General features: G+C 32.7%; 1 protein-coding gene across 1 annotated transcript in view; it reads right to left on the bottom strand.

Moving 5' to 3' along the window:
* The window catches only part of LOC132759983 (breast cancer anti-estrogen resistance protein 1-like), a 61068-nt gene extending 40342 nt beyond the window's left edge, over window positions 1–20726 (bottom strand). The window contains 5 exon segments of the mRNA XM_060751861.1: window positions 3006–3261; window positions 4473–4546; window positions 6067–6140; window positions 16634–16701; window positions 20593–20726. Of these exon segments, the coding sequence (XP_060607844.1) occupies window positions 3006–3020 (15 nt within the window). The 5' untranslated portion in view covers window positions 3021–3261; window positions 4473–4546; window positions 6067–6140; window positions 16634–16701; window positions 20593–20726.

The following is a 20726-nucleotide window of genomic DNA, read 5'->3' as shown; positions in this document are numbered from 1 at the left end:
TTAGTTTAGCATTTCCTGAAGGATGTAATAGGCTAAAGCCAGTACCTGGAACCTTCGTATTTCATATTCTCAAGTGCATTTACCATTTTGTACATTCACTTTATTCACATTTCTGTCTGCAGTTAAAATAACATGAGAAGATTGGTTTAAACAAACTCTCAGATCTAAGTGGTAAAGGTGCAACCTTTGAGGTATTTCTAATTTATTTCTATTTAAAATAGAGCTGGATTTTATCAATTTATCTCCAAGGGTTTTTTGTTGTTGTTTTTTGTAAGGTCTTTTAGAAGATAAGATATCTTTTCATAGATTATTTTGAAGACTTTGGAATCAAAGTAGTTTATTAATTTACTTTTTTACTTTTCTTTTTTTTATCCAAGCAAGTTTGGAACTACTTAAGCCTTGAATACAAACAGATAAGATTTAAATACAAATACAATCTTTAATATTTAACATTCAATTTGGACCTTAGCCATAAATATAATGCCACAAATACAACATTTCTTTTTAATTTTGTCACTGTCTGTAAAATTTGATTTTCCTCTCTAAAACAGCCAATTTTCCAATTTTTCTTGACTTAAATCCTGTTAAAACTTTGTGAGATATCTTCATAAAGGCTTTAAAAATTATTATCTTGGATAGTGGGATTTATCAAAATTTCGAACCAGTTATAAAGTCGAGGACCCCTACTGCTAGGTTATGTCAATAAATCATGTATATAAATATTAAAATATGATACTTTATCTCTATCTACAACATGGAAATTATCATACATCATAACCTTAGGACGTACAGACCACTGTGCTATTGTCAAAATAATCAAAATAACCACCTATCTAAAATACAAGATAGCTGATAAATGCATTATAGATAACAGCCATCTTCACACTATGGGAAAGATAGTATCTAGTTTTTTATATAGCCCAGTTTGATGTAACAACCTTATATTAATATGACTAACATCTTTAAACATTTCAAGCAGGAAAGGAATAAACACTACAGGAAATCTTGATATGTGATAGGAGTGGACTGAAATATCTCAACATTTTTTTGTTATATATATATATTTTTTTTTTATTTTATGTACAATATACAAACAAACATTTTTGTATTTAAAACTACTAGTATACATGATAATTTTCTAAATTTATCTTCTGGCACCATCACTCATTAACATGTAAACTGTCAATTAGCAGAGTGTTTATTGTGGAAAGAACGTTATATAGATGAAATATTTGATTTTTTAATCCAATTTAAGTCAAATATATAACTAGGAAGAGACATCTTTTATTTTCCCTTCAAAAAGAAACTAAGGCTGTACAGTGTCATTGCCTATACTTGCATCATGCTTATATAATTGTGATGTTGTAAGTTGGCTCTGTAAACGACATTTAATTTTAAAGCACCTGCTCTTTGTTTATTGAGAAATACCTCTTTCTACTACAGAAATGAGTTCCTTTTAATTCACAAACATATAATTGTTTTTCTTTTAACCTTTTACTCCCTGGTATCATACATTTTCTGCATTTTCTGACACATTTCTTTCTTTCCAGAAATGAAATTTTCTAGGCAATTTCCTATTAAACAATAACATATTTGAAAAATTGTCACTGATTGTACATGTATATGGTAATGAGTTCGGTAATACCAGAGTCTTTCAATACTCTCAGACAACTTGAGGCAAGAAAATATTCAATGTAATTTCCTGAATAAAATAGCTATAAAAGAAAATGTTAAGCTATGAAAAATGGAAAAATGTTACATTAAATAACCAAGACATGCATTATTTCATCACTTTAATTCATATCTAGCCCTCAATTTATAATTTTTCCTTCTTTGGGCATTTTTTTTTTTTGGAAACCTTAAGATTTTATTTTATATTCAAATGTAAAAAAGTTCAACCTTTAAGCTGAGAAGTTAAGCTAAGGGGACTGTATATTTAGAATAATCCTGGACAGAAATTTTCGTGACCTGGCCCATAACTACACCCATTATCTCCAGTATCTATTAACATAAGGAAATTGAGGAGAGAACCCCAATCTCCTGAATGTTAATTTGATACAGACAAACTGTTAATATTATATAATATTTCACACATTTCAGTGATAGTGATAATTAAAGACCTATTGCCACCAGTTAAGAGCTGCACAAAATCTGTATTTTCATCAATACAGGCTGACCAGACTTTCCACAGGTGACAACTTAATTAATTCCAGTATTTGTACATGAAATTGCTGAAATTAACGCTGGACATGCCCAGATTCAAAGCCATAAAAAAGGCAGGGGAGCTCACGCTGAGGTCACAGGGACTCAGCACAGTGTTGGGATAGTGTAAAAAGTAATTCTAGAAAAAATATATACTGTATAATATAATATATAGACTTTTTACACTATCCCATCACTGTGTCAAGTCCCTGTGGCCGAGGTTAAGCAACTATACATTATTACCAGAAAACTGTGATGTGATATGTGAATAATACCATATAAGGTTCTAGGGTTTATTATAGAATGTATATTTGGCTCTTAAACAGCCTTAAATAGAACACTTCAAGTACCTCTTTGAACATTATAGAAATACAAAGTGTATTTTATATAACTAAAGTGCATGGCTCTTCGAATATCTCAAGTTTTATACACGGCTCCATTTACAAACTAAAAACAGTTAACCATTTTATATATGAGCCTTTGGAAGAAATGACATGGTACTGTGTATAAGGCTGTTGTTTCAGTTTTAAAACCAAATAAAGTTATCATATTTGCATTTTAAAATCAATGTTTGTTACCTGAGGAAATGGGTCAAATTTTGTGTTTAGCTGTAAAATGTGCAGACATTTTAAAGTAGCGTCTTGCGATTTCGTATTGGCATATTATAGGACATGTGGTGTCCATTACTTATTCTGGTATTACTATCAATTCATTTTTTTTAAATAATTATCATGTATAGACCAATTCAGGCTTTTTTTAAAGAAAAAGTAAAAAAGTTTTGTCATAAATTAAAGATTTCTTACCTGTTCAATCACCATGTCTTCTTTATTTCTTATATACAGCTAATTATCACAAAACTAATTACTTCCAAATGAATAATTCCACTCCATACATCAACATAGTCAGTTTAATTTACATTATCCACTTTGATAGTCCTAAAACAAAACCCCCGTTAAGCACTGCTTTAAACTGTTCACTGTCCTCAGTTAATCTAGGACACTCTGATAATAAACCAGCTTGGTTTGTTTTATCTGTCTCAGCTTATCATCCAACTTTTACCTGAAAGTTTACATAAAATCTTTACTCTCAAAATAATTCCACAAACTATTACTTCCAAAAGTATAGAAATTCAAATATTGAAATGTCAACTTAAAAGTTGGAAAAGATTCAAATTTATTTAAAATAGGCGTACATGGTGTTTACCTCTGTATGACATAGTCAACGTTTAAGTGTGGTAATAGCATACATGAGTAACCCATACATTATTGTATTATACCAAACCCACCTTGTACAGGGGCTATAAATAGATCTATCGGTGAAGTGTTTCGGCAATACCGTATTTTATTGATAATAACATTCGTAAATCAATTTCTTATCTCCCTTTCTTGCTGGTGGAAAAATCCCCACAGAAATTCAAATTAAAGATTAAAAAAAAAACACCAGATTTTAACCCTATTTTATAAATACAAAAAAAAATATATATATATTACGAAAATGATTTCTAAAACAATAACTTTGAAGTCTTACAATATTAAAATTCTAACTGAAACTAAAGTTTAAAATTTAGACACAGATTAAACAAAGGTGCTTCCTTATTCCTGGTGGTCACCTTTGGGCCTATTCCAAGTAAAATTTTGAAGTGTTTATATAAGTAATAATATTTTGAAAGTGTTTATGTTAGTAATCATCACTGTGTGATTTTAATTAACATAAAAATACCTTTACGATTTTTTTCTTATGTCAATTAATTACAGTTCATACATGTAATAAAAATATAAACTCTGCCCAGGTGCCTGCTTTTCTTACTTGATTACCTTCAGATACAAGTAGAATTTTTTATTGTGTAATAAACATTTCATTACTTTTTAAAATCATTTTATAGCTGCATTAATTAAGTTTCAACAAAATTAAGCATGTTTAGCTTTTTTATAAAAAACTAGTCTAGCTAAAATGTATATTTATAATGTATAAACATTAAGTTTAAAATGTAAATGAGAAGAACATAAAATTTACTACAGTATATCTGTAAATTTAAAATGTACAATATAGCTTTTTTTAATTAATGTTTGCACAACTGTTAGTCAATTACAAACATCTACTTTAAAAATAGATAATGAGATTTCTGTTTTAAATTACCTCATGATTCTAATGCTTCTTTGCAAATTGACTGTAATAGACTCAAGTTTAACTGCATTTTTCAACTTAACATCTGTTTGCAATTCATTAAAGTTAAAATATTTCTCCGCGTTTATCAATCATAAATGTCTTACACAATATTCTCTTTACATTCCTTCTAATACATCACAGTTTCCACACAGTGCTTTACGTGAAAACATCCTGCATTCTGAAAATGAAAAGAAAGTCTAATAAAAAAAATATGAAAATCTGCTTTATTGTAAATATTTAAAATGAAATTATGGTATCTGTTTTTCAGTCTGACCTAAACCATTCATCAGTTTAGAGAAGATTTTAAAATGACCAAATACCGCACAGAGCAGACCATGATCACACTGCCAGAATTTGGTCTGCACTGGTTAGAATCAGTTGCCTCAGCCAGGCCAACGGTTAATAATTTAAAATAATATGTTTTAGAAACAATTTTCATTCTGACTTGCGGTCACCTATTCTGATTGGTTCAAAGTTCTGGAATCAACCAACAGCAACAAGGAATTCTTGAGTTTGTAAAATAGAAGTTATAAATTAAATTTTGCTTTTTTGACGTTTGAATACTGTTAAAAAAGATATGTTCTCTATGTTTGAAGGACTTGTCCTTCTGCTATGTTAGATCAATCATTGTGAATCTGTTCACTACATGGAACAGAATGATATAAATCTTTATAATCCAAAAGTATTAACTTATCAATTCAAAATATATCAGATTTAAAAAAAAAATCACATTTTTGAAAGTCAAAATAAAATAAAATCATATCCTAGCAAATACAGCATTTTTTTTCTACAACATGTAAGAATACTTTAAATTACAAATGATGAAAAAAAAATATCACACCTTAACACGTTACTGTAATTTAAGTCCATATAATTCATTATCAATTATATAGTGTAATAAATTAATATGAATGTCTGTTTTCACAAATACTACCATAAAATGAATATTTATGGTTGCTGACAAACAGTGAATGACGTACATGGTCGTCCTATAAGAAACATATATTGCTGTAAAAATATATGACCACGGGCTATAAGCGTACATTGAAACATGATAAATACTGCATTAATGACACCTTGAAATGATTGGAAAAACAAAAAACAGCTGCGGGCCAAAGAAAATCATTAAAAATTTGCTTAAATTTCAAACTATATCGTCACTTTAGTGCAATAACTGATTAACTCCTATTAAATACAGAAGAACTTATTTCGTTACTGATCAGCTCATTAAAACTACATTATGGGTAGGTAATAATATAATTACAACAGGGTAATAGTTGAAGGGGAATTATGAAACTATATGTAATTTAACATAGTGTCCTATTAAACTATGGAGATAGCGATCTTTGACACAAATACAATATTGTATGGACCAATATGACCCTGATTTGCTATATAAACAAAATCTTGTAGGGACATTTTAAAACAAGATTTTTATACTGACAATATTGAGAGTTGTGTCAACAGCAGATCTCTCATCTATCAGTCTAAAGATCTAATTGACAATGCTGGGTAACAACCATGCAGATCTAATTGATAAGCTAGGAACCAATCAAGTACTTATCGACCACCAATAGCCAATAAATGAGTTACCATAAAAGTGTAATTTGTATCAAATTTCTGTAAATCAAGAGTAACTGAATTTATGTATTACTAGATAAGTAAATGAAATATAAACATAACCTGTTATTCACTTACCCATATTCAATATGGTGAACCATTACAGACAATGGAAAAAACACAACTTTATAGCTTTTAACCATATCTTTTCCCTAAAAAAAGACAAGACCTCAAAGAAATCATAAAAAGGTACCTCAAGCGTTCATTACCTTAGTTTCTGCATCCAATTTTAAAATCTTAAAATCCAGTGTTGAATAACTCATATACTCCAAATAGTTTTTACTAAACACATTTCTTTTTAGAAATTAATTGAAAATTGCTATAATGAACAGTTGCTGTTTATAAAAACTATTTTTATAACAAAAACATTTTTGTAATGTATACATGAGTCATCTATTAAGCTAGCAAAGGTTTACTCTTCTAAAAACATTTTATATGTTTAGGTAGGATTAACATAGAGGATTAAACTATTAAAGATAAATCAATTACATGCTGTCAAACTAATCAAACAGTTTAAGGATTACAGACATCTATGTAACTGTAATTTACACTAATCCCCTTGTAATCGTCCCTGATGTAATGATTAACTCTATTTAATCCACGGATTATCTGTCCCGCTAAACTCTCTCAAAACTACGACCAGCGTGAGGTCCGGGGATCAAACTGATTATCTGCTAGCCGACACTGATTATACAAACTGCCCAGTTAATGTAAAATGATCCCAAAGCCATGATAAACCAAAACCAATTAAAGAATTAAAGATAAATTTCTTACTCTTAACTGTTAAATAATAAATTTCTTACTCTTAACTGTTAAATAATAAATTTCTTACTCTTAACTGTTAAGTAATAAATTTCTTACTCTTAACTGTTAAATAATAAATTTCTTACTCTTAACTGTTAAATAATAAATTTCTTACTCGTAACTGTTTAATAATAAATTTCTTACTCTTCACTGTTAAATAATAAATTTCTTACTCTTAACTGTTTACTATTTGATAACAAAATAAGAACTCTTTCTTATATAATTAGGTATAGACTTTCTACTTTTCTTTATTATTTAAAAATCCTAAGAATCATTCTATTTTTGAATGTCAAACCCCTTGAAGGTGTGAGACATAATTATTTGCTTGCCTGAAAAAGGAGGAGATATTAAAAAAAACTTTAAAATAAGGGGGCACAGTCATTTATGGTGAGACTTAACTACTTAGTGCTATGGTCAAAGGCAAGAGTTGAAATGGTAAAACCATGTCCTTAAGAATGAAAGACAATTTATAATAGTCAAAAGTTGCTGTAAATAAACTGTCATTCTGGGGATGGCAGTGGCAAGATCTTCAGAGGAGGGAGTCATGTTTTATTTCATCAGGATAACAACCAGACCATGGTGAGTCTTACAGAAGAGAAAAATTGCCAGAGTTCCAAACAATAAAGACTGAAAAACTATAACCATATTCTAACTTAATCCAAATACCAAAATACCAAATAATGTTGTACCAAACAATCGTCTTTTTCTACATTACACACCGCCTCTGTGGTCGAGGGGTTAGAGTCAATGACTTCAATGACTAATCCAGTTCCCTCATTGGCGTGGGTTCGATCCCCGGGAGATGCTTTGGTAGTTTAGTGCGGAGGAAGGTAGTCTAGTACTGGTGTAATTCTCCAGAAACAATGGTTAGGAAACTACTCGCCTATATGAATGAAATACTGTTGGGAAAAGGCGTAAAATGAAACAAACATACATTCCACTGTTGTATCAGTAACGGAAGGACAGGACGGAGTGACAGCTCGATGACAGGCCACAGGCAAAGCTATATAATAGTATATATATAAATAGTGGGGGCATAAAAGTTAAGTATGGAACAAAATGAAAGACAGTTCAATGATTATACAGAATACTAGTTCATTTTCTGTAAAAACTGAAGTCATTTAAATAACTGAAACAAAATAAAACCACACTTCACATGCAATGCATTCAAAATTTTATCCAGGAATTTAAACAGATAGCCATACTGGTCTTTAAATAGGATTTTTTGTTTTTGTATTGTTCAACAAGATGACACAGTATTTGTAAAATAACAAATGATGGCCAAATGATTAACACTTTAAACTGTCTGATCCTTTTAAGTACGTAACAAATGTCTTAAGAAAAACTACAGCTGACCATAAATATCAACAATAATAGTGCAAAATCGACAATAACAGTCAAATCTGGGCACTTACTGGTAACATAAATCCACACCTACAAGTTTACTAAGGTATTTATTAGCTTACCTTAGATAACTGCATATAACATAAATAATCTATCACTGTACTATGAAAGTGACCTGTTTGGTGACATACCAACATACCATATGACCAATTATGTGTGACAATATCGAGAGGGTGTAAAGCACATAAACAATATCAACTCAACGCACTCTGATCAAATAAACACATTGATATGCATTCAATATTCAACTTCAGAATAACAATGATACGCAGCTCATTTGGCTATCTAAAAATCACAATTACATGTACATAATCTTCAGTGCTTCTGTCACTATAAAGAACTGTGCACTATTAGGTGAGAAAATGTGTAAGCAGCCCTGTAGTTGTGTTAGGATAGCTTTAGAGCGGTATTCTGAGGGTCCTGGGTTCAAGCTGACAGATACTCTCCTGTGCATTGGTCCAATGTTTCACTATCGCTCACATTCTTTGAAGTAGCGCGAGTGTATTCAGAGAGCTGCGAAGGGAGCATAGCTGACAGACTGAATAATTTTTCTCGCAATGTTACATTTAATAGGTTCTAAAAGATGAATAGGGGAATAGATTATTTTTCAGCTTTCTTTAATGACAAGGTTTTGATGGATTTTTCCACAGTGACAGTGCTTTTCTTTGATGTATTTTATGTAGATGTGCTACAAAGTCCAAACAGTATTTAGCTTTAGGTACAAATCTTCTGCTATATGGGACTGTGAAAAATGCATCTATAGACCAGCAATAAAAAATCAAACTTCAACAGCATTGAAATGTAGGAATATGTGCTAGCCCAAGTTCCACCAAGACACATGGGGGACAGACCCTATCCAACAGCCTAACCAACACCCCTACCCCAACCCACGTCCCTTTAAACTGTCAATGAAAAAAAATAGCATTTTAACACAAACTGGGCATCTATCTTAATCATTAAACTTGTTTTTAAATCATTTTTACATGAATCTACCATCATGTCTGAAAAAAGTAAAGATTGCAGACTACAGTATGGGTCTGATCCCCAAGTAATCCAAATTCAGAGGTAATGAGTGCTGCTTATTTAGCATGACAAATGAGCCGCGCCATGACAAAACCAACATAATGGGTTTGAGACCAGCATGGATCCAGACCAGCCTGCGCATCCGCGCAGTCTGATCAGGATCCATGCTGTTCGCTATCAGTTTCTCTACTTGTAATAGAGTTGGTAAGAGAACAGCATGGATCCTGATCAGACTGCACGGATGCGCAGGCTGGTCTGAATCCATGCTGGTCGCAAACCCATTATGTTGGTTTTGTCATGGCACGGCTCAAATGATAATGTCCAGCATTTACTTAGTGTACTCTCATGGCTTCTTAGGATTACATGATTTAGCTCCTTACATTCACTTTTAAATAATGGTCATTAAATCTAATTTTAGTGACCATTTACACAATACACCGCCCTTCATAGTAGTGGTTCATGATAGTTTAAGTAAATCTAATTGGTCAATTTACGTCAATGATGGACTTTGGTCAACAAATTAATGATAAAACTTGATAAGTTTAACAAATTTATAGAGAACAAGAGCTAACATTGTAAGTCTTACCAAAATAAACCACAAAATAAAGGGCGCAGTTAGATGTATTCATACACTACCTTAAGTAGATAATTTCTGAATAGCAATGATTATTTTAATGGATTGTGTATATATATTTGATTTTAGTGTTTTTCTCAACAACTGTTTAAGTTATAATACATGTAGGTGTCATCTAGTAGCAGTGAGCACAATGTCTTTTTTTTAAATGTGCTGATTCATTATTTAAATCGTACCCCACCCAGTCACATCATGTAGACTAACTAGTCCTTCAACTTTTCCTTTAGATATCCTCCTTACTGAGAAATAAGTACAGTAGCATTAAGTTATTCTGTAATATGCAAGTTTTTTATTATTCTATAACTTTGACTGTCAGAAGTATACCTTTAGATGAAGCAAAATAGATTGTTACAAAAAATATGAGGTAAAGAACAGCACTTTAATTAAAGCTGCATGCCTCCAGATGAGCCAAAATATTTTAAGAAAATCAAACTTTTGGAAAACGCACTAAGATTGTAAGAAAAGTATTTAGATTCAAGTAATTATTTATATCTTTTGTGCGATTAATGATTGATTTTGCAGTATTTATCACCATATTTCTACTGCGTAACTAACGCAGTAAGGGCTATTTTTGCATATTTCGACCCAATTTTTTTAATTTATGTGGATTGTAAGTGCCGGTTGCAATATATAAATTACTTTCTTTGTTCACTTTGCAATATTTTACTTTTAAACATATTTTCAAAATTATCATGAAAATTAGGATAAATCTGCTTTAAGAATGAACAATAACACATCAAGATACTGAATTTAAATAGAATATGTTCCATGACAATTGATGATATTCTGCTTCTATGATTTATTTTATCCATGTTCCCTATGCAAATATGACAACCTGTTTTTGTTTGAGGAAATTGAAATTCTACCACTGTTTTGACTTTGTACAATTGATTATGACCTAACATAATTGATTATAGCAAGCCAAGCACAAAAGAACAATTGATTAACATTATAAACACATTTTCCACATCACTTTGTCTGATTGAAGTACACCAATTAGTTGAATATAAGCAATACACTGGACAAATGTTTATTACTTATTAATGGTTGTGACCAACAATACAAGTTATTTACTGCTGCGCCAGGCATTTAACCTTTATTGCAGTAAAGTAATGAAACGACCTTAGCTTAGAATATAAGGGAATTCAATATCAAAATACTAGGCTGTTAAGCAGGTACAACAAATTTAAGCAAATAGACTTTGGTCAGATTATAAATGGTCAGTGATATCAACTGGTCAGTGATTACTACTTGTCAGTGGTTACAACTTGTCAATAATAACAACTGGTCATAAATGACAACTGGTCATAAATTACAACTGGTCAGAAATTATAAATGGTCAGAAATTACAACTGGTCACTAATTATAACTGGTCAGTGATTCCAACTTGTTGGTGATTAAAACTGGTCAGTGATTACAACTTGTCAGTGATTACAACTGGTCAGTGATTACAACTTGTCAGTGATTACAACTGATCAGTGATTACAACTTGTCAGTAATTACAACTGGTCAGTGATTACAACTGAGCGATGATTACAACTTGTCAATAATAACAACTGGTCATAAATAACAACTGGTCATAAATGACAACTGGTCATAAATTACAACTGGTCAGAAATTATAAATGGTCAGAAATTACAACTGGTCAATGATTATAACTTGTCAGTGATTATCAGTGATTATAACTGGTCTGTGATTACAACTGGTCAGTGATTTCAACTGGTCAGTGATTAAAACTTGTCAGTGATTACAACTGGTTAGTGATTTTAACTGGTCAGTGATAACAACTGGTCAGTGATTTCAACTGGTCAGTGATTTAAACTTGTCAGTGATTATAACTGGTCTGTGATAACAACTAGTCAGTGATTTCAACTGGTCAGTGATTTAAACTTGTCAGTGATTATAACTGGTTAGTGATTTTAACTGGTCAGTGATTTCAACTTGTCAGTGATTATAACTGGTCTGTGATAACAACTGGTCAGTGATTTAAACTTGTCAGTGATTATAACTGGTCTGTGATAACAACTGGTCAGTGATTTCAACTGGTCAAGTGATTTAAAATTGTCAGTGATTATAACTGGTTAGTGATTTTAACTGGTCAGTGTTTTCAACTTGTCAGTGATTATAACTGGTCTGTGATAACAACTGGTCAGTGATTTAAACTTGTCAGTGATTATAACTGGTCTGTGATAACAACTGGTCAGTGATTTCAACTGGTCAGTGATTACAACTGGTCTGTGATAACAACTGGTCAGTGATAACAACTGGTCAGTGATTTAAACTTGTCAGTGATTACAACTGGTTAGTGATTTTAACTGGTCAGACCACAACTGGTCAGTGATTTCAACTGGTCAGTGATTTTAACTGGTAAGACTACAACTGGTCAGTGATTTCAACTGGTCAGTGATTACAACTGGTTAGTGATTTTAACTGGTCAGACCACAACTGGTCAGTGTAACAACTGGTAAGGCTACAAATGGTCAGTGATTACAACTGGTCAGTGTTCAATTAGTCAGTTATAACAACTGGTAAGACTACAACTGGTCAGTGATTACAACTGGTCAGTGATTACAACTTGTCAGTGATTACAACTTGTCAGTGATTACAACTGGTCAGTGATTACAACTTGTCAGTGATTACAACTGGTCAGTGATTACAACTGGTCAGTGATTACAACTGGTCAGTGATTACAACTGGTCAGTGATTACAACTTGTCAGTGATTACAACTGGTCAGTGATTACAACTTGTCAGTGATTACAACTGGTCAGTGATTACAACTGGTCAGTGATTTCAACTGGTCAGTGATTACAACTGGTTAGTGATTTTAACTGGTCAGACCACAACTGGTCAGTGTAACAACTGGTAAGGCTACAAATGGTCAGTGATAACAACTGGTCAGTGTTCAATTAGTCAGTTATAACAACTGGTAAGACTACAACTGGTCAAAATAAACAACAATTTGTGAGCTTACAACACCTAGTCAGTAATAGCAACTTTTCAAACTACACCTTAGTTAGTGATAACAACAAGTCAGTCTTCAACTGGTCAGACTAGAAAGGTTAGACAACAAAACTGTGTGAAGCTGGCCATGGTCTCCCTGTCAAGTGACATAGACATTCTACATACAAGAGAGCACCACTGCATTAAACCATACAAAGGTTACTGCATGTTGCTTTATTATAGAATTTCCAAATATATCTCTAAACAAGCTTGTGTTATAAAGCTCCTTAAGAAAATGTTTAGTCTGTCAAGAGGCTGTATTTGTTTATTTGTGTAAATAATTATGTATTTTCTTTTTTTGTCTATAATGGGCAACACCTAAAACATTTCATTAATTATAAACCATTAAGTGCCCATGTGACTTCTTCAAACATACAAGATTAATATAACTCAACTGCAAGATTTCTCTTTAGGTCAAACTTGTTTAGTCTGTTATCTTTTTAAAGCAACAAACCTAATAAATTATTTAGTTTCAGGTCAACGCTCAAAAAGTGAATATGCCACAGTAGCTGAGTGGTCAAGCTTGCCAACATCTTATCACTTGTTTCTAACTGATTTGGGTTGGAATCTCACAGGGACGCTGAATTTTTTACCAGCTAGTAAATGTTAGGTTGGTGGCTCTACTTGGTACCTCCTTCTGCTATATATATCACACAGAGGTGCACCTTGGGTCCTAACTCTACCAGATGCCTTCTTGTGTTAGAAATATATAAACAAAGGTGAACCTTGGGTCCTCACTCTACATAATGTCTCATTATGCTAAAATATAAACAGAGGTTTATCTTGGGTTCTCACTCTACTTGGTGCCTCCTTGTGCTAGAAATATAAACAGAGGTTTATCTTGAGTTCTCACTCTACTTGGTGCCTCCTTGTGCTAGAAATATTAACAGAGGTTTATCTTGAGTTCTCACTCTACTTGGTGCCTCCTTGTGCTAGAAATATTAACAGAGGTTTATCTTGGGTTCTCACTCTACTTGGTGCCTCCTTGTGCTAGAAATATTAACAGAGGTTTATCTTGGGTTCTCACTCTACTTGGTGCCTCCTTGTGCTAGAAATATTAACAGAGGTTTATCTTGAGTTCTCACTCTACTTGGTGCCTCCTTGTGCTAGAAATATCAACAGAGGTTTATCTTGGATTCTCACTCTACTTGGCTGCCTCATTGTGCTAGAAATATTAACAGAGGTTTATCTTGGATTCTCACTCTACTTGGTGCCTCCTTGTGCTAGAAATATTAACAGAGGTTTATCTTGGGTTCTCACTCTACTTGGTGCCTCCTTGTGCTAAAGAAATATAAACAGAGGTTTTGAGTTCTCACTCTAATTGGTGCTCATTGTGCTAGAAATATTAACAGAGGTTTAATCTCTCACTCTACTTGGTGCCTCCTTGTGCTAGAAATATTAACAGAGGTTTATCTTGGGTTCTCACTCTACTTGGTGCCTCATTGTGTAGAAATATAACCGAGATTTCTTTTCTACTTCTGTCTCTTTATATAAATCTTCTAGAGGTTCTATCTTGGTTCTCACTCTACTTGCCTCATTGTGCTAGAAATATTAACAGAGGTTTATCTTGGATTCTCACTCTACTTGGTGCCTCCTTGTGCTAGAAATATTAACAGAGGTTTATCTTGGGTTCTCACTCTACTTGGTGCCTCATTGTGCTAGAAATATAAACAGAGGTTTATCTTGAGTTCTCACTCTACTTGGTGCCTCATTGTGCTAGAAATATTAACAGAGGTTTATCTTGGATTCTCACTCTACTTGGTGCCTCCTTGTGCTAGAAATATTAACAGAGGTTTATTCTTGGGTTCTCACTCTACTTGGTGCCTCATTGTGCTAGAAATATAAACAGAGGTTTATCTTGGTTCTCACTCTACTTGGTCTTGTGTAAGAAAATATAAACCAATGAACTTGACTCCTACTCTACACTGGTGCTCATTGTGCTAAAATATTAACAGAGGTTTATCTTGGATTCTCACTCTACTTGGTGCCTCATTGTGCTAGAAAATATTAACAGAGGTTTTATCTTGAGTCTTCACTCTACAGGTGCCTTCATGTGTGCTAGAAATATTAACAGAAGGTTTATCTTGGATTCTCACTCTACTTGGTGCTCCTTGTGCTAGAAAAAATAAAACAGAGGTTTATCTTGGGTTTCTCACTCTGCTTGGTGCCTCCTTGTGCTAGAAATATTAAAAAGAGGTTTATCTTGAGTTCTCACTCTACTTGGTGCTCATTGTGGCTAGAAATATTAACAGAGTTTATCTTGGATTCTCACTCTACTGGTGCTTCTTGTGCTAGAATATAACAGAGGTTTATCTCTCACTTGGTTGCCTCCTTGTGCTAGAAATATTAAACAGAGGTTTATCTTGGGTTCTCACTCTACTTGGTGCCTCCTTGTGCTAGAAATATAAACAGAGGTTTATCTTGGGTTCTCACTCTGCTTGGTGCCTCCTTTGTGCAGAAATATAAACAGAGGTTTATCTTGGGTTCTCACTCTACTTGGTGCCTCCTTGTGCTAGAAATATAAACAGAGGTTTATCTTGGGTTCTCACTCTACTTGGTGCCTCCTTGTGCTAGAAATATAAACAGAGGTTTATCTTGGGTTCTCACTCTACTTGGTTGCCTCCTTGTGCTAGAAATATTAAACAGAGGTTTATCTTGAGTTCTCACTCTACTTGGTGCCTCCTTGTGCTAGAAATATTAAACAGAGGTTTGTCTTGAGTTCTCACTCTACTTGGTGCATTCTCCTTGCTGCTAGAAATATTAAACAGAGGTTTATCTTGAGTTCTCACTCTACTTGGTGCCTCATTGTGCTAGAAATATTAACAGAGGTTTATCTTGGATTCTCACTCTACTTGGTGCCTCCTTGTGCTAGAAATATAAACAGAGGTTTATCTTGGGTTCTCACTCTACTTGGTGCCTCCTTGTGCTAGAAATATTAACAGAGGTGTCTCTTGGGTCCTCACTTTTTCTCACTGTATGTTGGAACATGTGTTGGTGTAACTAAAAACCCAAGTTCCACACATTAAATGATGAGAATGCAATGGCAATGAATCACATCATTCTAGGAGAGTGAAGAATCCAATAAAACAACATATAACATACAATACAATTACACTCTGTGATTTTAGCTCATTGAAACATCAAAGCATTGTGGTTTGAGTAGTACCAGAAATGAAAAACAAAATAGGCTGAAACCTTGCAATCAAGTTTTTTTACACAGTGATTTCCCAATTCAGTCCTAAAACTGGTTACAATATCAAATTAATTTGGCAATTTCTATTGGGATAATGTCAAATTGCAACAACATGCATTGGCTCTGTTCTCAAAATGTAATTTTGTGATGATCTGGTTTTAAAACCATTACTAAGCAATATCTAAAATGTTACCTTGCAGACAAATTCTCTTTTAGCCAGACTTCATTTTGAAAATTAATGGTAAGAAAAAAAAGATCCCAGACTTATATTAATTTCATCTGGACTTTTTTCTTTCTTTTTTTTGGACTTAGTGTAGAAATAATTCTATACTCCTTTTACTTCTGATTTAAATTATGATTACAAAGTGAACAACAATATTTTCTTATTTCATTTTATTACAAGTGGACAGACAGCTGTACATGAATCTCTTTCCACAGCTGTTCTACAAGTAAAGCCTGAAATTCAAATAATTTAATCTGGTGTCTATGAAATCTAATTCCAAAGGACTGTTAGAAAACCAGGATAATAGGGGAGTAATGAGCAAACAGATTGTTACCAGATTATGTGTAAATGTTTTTAACTTACCAGTGTATGTGTTTTTCTTCTCTTGTTTATGAGGCATGTAAAAAGTGTTTCACCAGATGGCTTAACATCTAAAAGATAAGTTTGTAGTCTTAGATACTAACTGATTCAACAGTTAAAAGCAAAGATAATGAAATAAAGATTCTATAGGGACTGTTCAAGTATGAAAAATGGGAGCTGATGACATACTTCCTAGGGTCATTTAACCCCTTTTAAAACATCTTTAGCTTTGATCACTTTGTGGAGATGTTAATTGATTAAGGAGATAATATAGAAATTTTCTGTTCTAGTTATCTACAGTAGGGTAATTTCCACATCGGTCTCTCACGGGAACAAACAAATTACAAAATAATTTCTGTCATCAAAAATCATTGTAAGTATAATCCAATTTTTCCCCTAATATAGATTTTTATGCAATATAGAAGAAAAATAAATTTCATTATAAAATACATTTTGTACATCATCTATCTGCATTAAATTGGGATCAGTCTGTAAATCACATGATCAGCTTATATCCCTATAAAGTGATGTTATTCACAATATAGGAAAGGGCCACAACTCTGCTCAAATATTGACAAGTTCTAGCTGAGCTTGAAAAAAATGGTTCTGGTACTCTCCAAAATAATTATAATGCCCTGACTTTTAACTGGAGAGTGCTATTTTAGACAAGACATTATACATTTATAGAATTGAGGGTGTTATTAAGTATATAAATGAAAAAAATCTTGTACCTGTTTTTTAATAGTTAATCATTTAATATACATAACATTGCAAGAAGATATTTTATTTTCACAAAGTGTTATGTTTTTTTTTATATTTCTAAAATAACTTTTTATCAGAAAACTATTTTTCTTTTGAAATATTCAACTTGTTTAAATCAACATTTTTATTTCAAAAAACCAGACAAAATATTTCAACATTATCTACAGTTGCTTACATAACAACACAGAACAGGTGTTTTAGAGATAATAAATATATCCCACTTCCTACCTCAGTCTGATTTATAACTTCAATCATTCTAAAAAAAACCTGCAATGAGTATCAAACTGGTAATTTTATAGACTGGTTCTCTCTACCTGAGAATTTTCAGAGTTTATAACATATTACCCAGAAAAACATGTAACACAGTCTATCAAGATTAGATTGTATCTAAAGACAGGGATATCATAATTACAGAAATAGTAAATAAAGGAGATATTTATGTAATATTTATCTTATCTTATATGATTTTCATATAGCACTTTAATCTCTTAAGTGCATCAAGATGAGTCATAGTAGATATAAATAGATGTATCCTAAAATATGCAAATTCATAGAAATCATGATTTACACTTCCACTATGAATCTGGTAAAAATTGTATTCCAAGGCTAAACATGACTTATATAAAGACATAAGTTCATTTTTCATTGACACACTGTCATAATTTGTTTATTTATCAGCCGAATTACAAATTAGGACAGTATTTGTTGAACCCTTAATTACAAGCAGAGGACCCCTTGAAAAATCACCAAAGACCTTTTCTTGCAGAACTATTAAACCATGTATAATTTCAAACCAAATGTCAGACTACCGACAAGCTTGGTAAGGCCCCCTTTGAGAGCTATAAAGTAAAAAAACAAATTTAGGCAAAAGTACAAAATGAAAAGGTGAAACAAATATCTATCTATCATTACATAATTAACAAAACAGCAGACGACAACAAAGGTGAACATGATATTTTAAAGACCCCACTTAAATCATTACTCTTGTCATACACATGATTGCTTCTTTTGTACAAAATACCAGTGCAAAATTCTTGCATGCAGTGTTTATTTTGCAGTATGAAGAAAATATCTTATCAGTTTTAAGGACATTTGCTAGAGTTCTGGTATAGACAGAATGAAAACTGTTTCAAAGGATTTATTTAAACTTTGCATGACCTTAGAAATATGAAAATAAACATTTCAAGAATTAAGGTCTTTCAAATTAAAAGTTGTTGCTGTTTTCAAAAAAAAAATATAAGCTTATTACAAAACTGAATTTTCAGAAATTTCCTGGCTTACTTCTTATACATGTAATGATCTCATCTAGTTCATGAAGATAATGAGTATAACAAAATCATTGGTTTATACAGCATTTATTTTAGTTCAATTGTGTAGGAAGCTATAAGGAGACACACTTTAGGATCCGTTCCTAGAACCAACCAGTACTGAGCAATGAGTGTTTAGTTCCTTGCTCAAGGTAACAACGACTTGCCCCTGAAGGGGTTTGAACCCATGCGGCTAGCAATCGCTAGATTACTAGTCCATCATGTTAACCACTCGGCCATGCCGCCCACAAAATCATTGATAGAAAGAATAAATTTTTTCAACAGTATGGTAATTGCAGTAAAATTCTATTCAACAAATCATTTCCAAATAAAAATATTGCTGACAAAAAACCTCTCACAAAAGACAAACATTTAATTTCCCATTTGAATTAATATAAAGTGAGACATTAAAGATCCAGATGTACTGGAACTTGTCATACATGCAGGCTTCAATGATGATCTTATAAAAAAGAAAAATCATTTGAGCCGCGTCACGACAAAACCAACATAATGGGTTTACGACCAGCATGGATCCAGACCAGCCTGCGCATCCGCGCAGTCTGATCAGGATCCATGCTGTTCGCTGTCAGTTTCTCCACTTGTAATAGAGTTGATAAGCAAACAGCATGGATCCTGATCAGACTGCGCGGATGCTGGTCGCAAACCCATTATGTTGGTTTTGTCGTGATGTGGCTCATTTCAATGTGTTGGGCAATTATTTTGAGAAAGCATTAACAAGCTGCACAGTGTCATATACATGTACCCATGTTGTATACAAACAAAAACATAGTGTTTCAGCTATATAAGATTGATTACTGTATGCATTTCACTTGAAACAATATTTTGCTATTTGATATATTGGTTACCACAAAACCAGGGCAACATCATCAATTATCCCAAATGTTTGTTATGCTTTAAAAAAATTGATTAACTTGTAATGAGATTTTTTACTTGTGTTAATTATATACATCTCATATTGCAGATTCTATTTTCAACTCTAGTTTGGTTATTATCATAATAATAATGCTAATTATGATGTTTTGTATATAACAGTACCTGCCATCAACAGTCTGTGATGTCATTACTGGGCCCATCGGGCATATAAGTACAGTCAATGATATTCCAAATGTCAGCTACATACTTTTTTTGTTGTTGTTGTTGGGTTCTACTTACACCAACACAGTGTAGGTCATATGGACACTTTCAAGCTTTATGGTGGAGGAAGACCTCAGGTGCCCCTCTGTGCATTTTTTAAGGCACAAATGGACAATCAAGTAAAACCTCCAATGTTCTGTAAGCTAGCTGGATAGCATTCTCACATGAAAGAATCCAAAGTGTCTGTCTGGATTTGAATCAACAGCGGTGAAGGGCAAGTGATTTTAAAGTCCATGACCTTTACCACTCGGTCATTGACGTCCTCCTATAGCTTGTTTACATGAAAGAATTCAATACTGATGGTGGGATTCAAACCCAGCAGTGATGAGATGTAAGTGGTAAAAAAATATTTTAGAGTAAAACAACCTATATTACTGACAGGCAAGTAATCTTAACTGAGTGGTTAAGTTCACAGACTACAAGTAACTTGCGGCAAGTTTCTTGTAGTCTGTGAACTTAACCACTCGGGTAAGAAGGCAATGTAATTCGAAATGCGTATACAAACACATGTTCATTTTAAAGTTGTTAGTGAAGCCAGTTTAAATAAAAAAAGTTGAAAAATCTTATTGAGCTGACAAAATACTAAATTTTGATAATAAATAAAACTTTTTCGCCTTCCTTCAATGATTTATCATTTTTGATACAATTCACGAAAAAATATACTTAACCAATTACCTTCCACAAATGTCAGAGTATCATTGAAAGCTTTGCACTCCCTTTATTACATATTTTACTTACCTACATTAATTGCCTGCACATCTTTGATATGTCTTCAGAGACTCATAATACTCATCCTTGCAAGGCCAATACTGCTGGACCATCATTAGATATTACGTCAATTACATTTCAGGCACCTGTCAGGTAAATAATTA

Source organism: Ruditapes philippinarum, unplaced genomic scaffold, assembly GCF_026571515.1.
Source record: "Ruditapes philippinarum isolate M1 unplaced genomic scaffold, ASM2657151v2 ctg339_1_1_1_1, whole genome shotgun sequence".
Lineage (NCBI taxonomy): Eukaryota > Metazoa > Mollusca > Bivalvia > Venerida > Veneridae > Ruditapes > Ruditapes philippinarum.
Note: the sequence above shows the minus strand (reverse complement) of the source record. Positions and strands in the feature narration are given on the sequence as shown.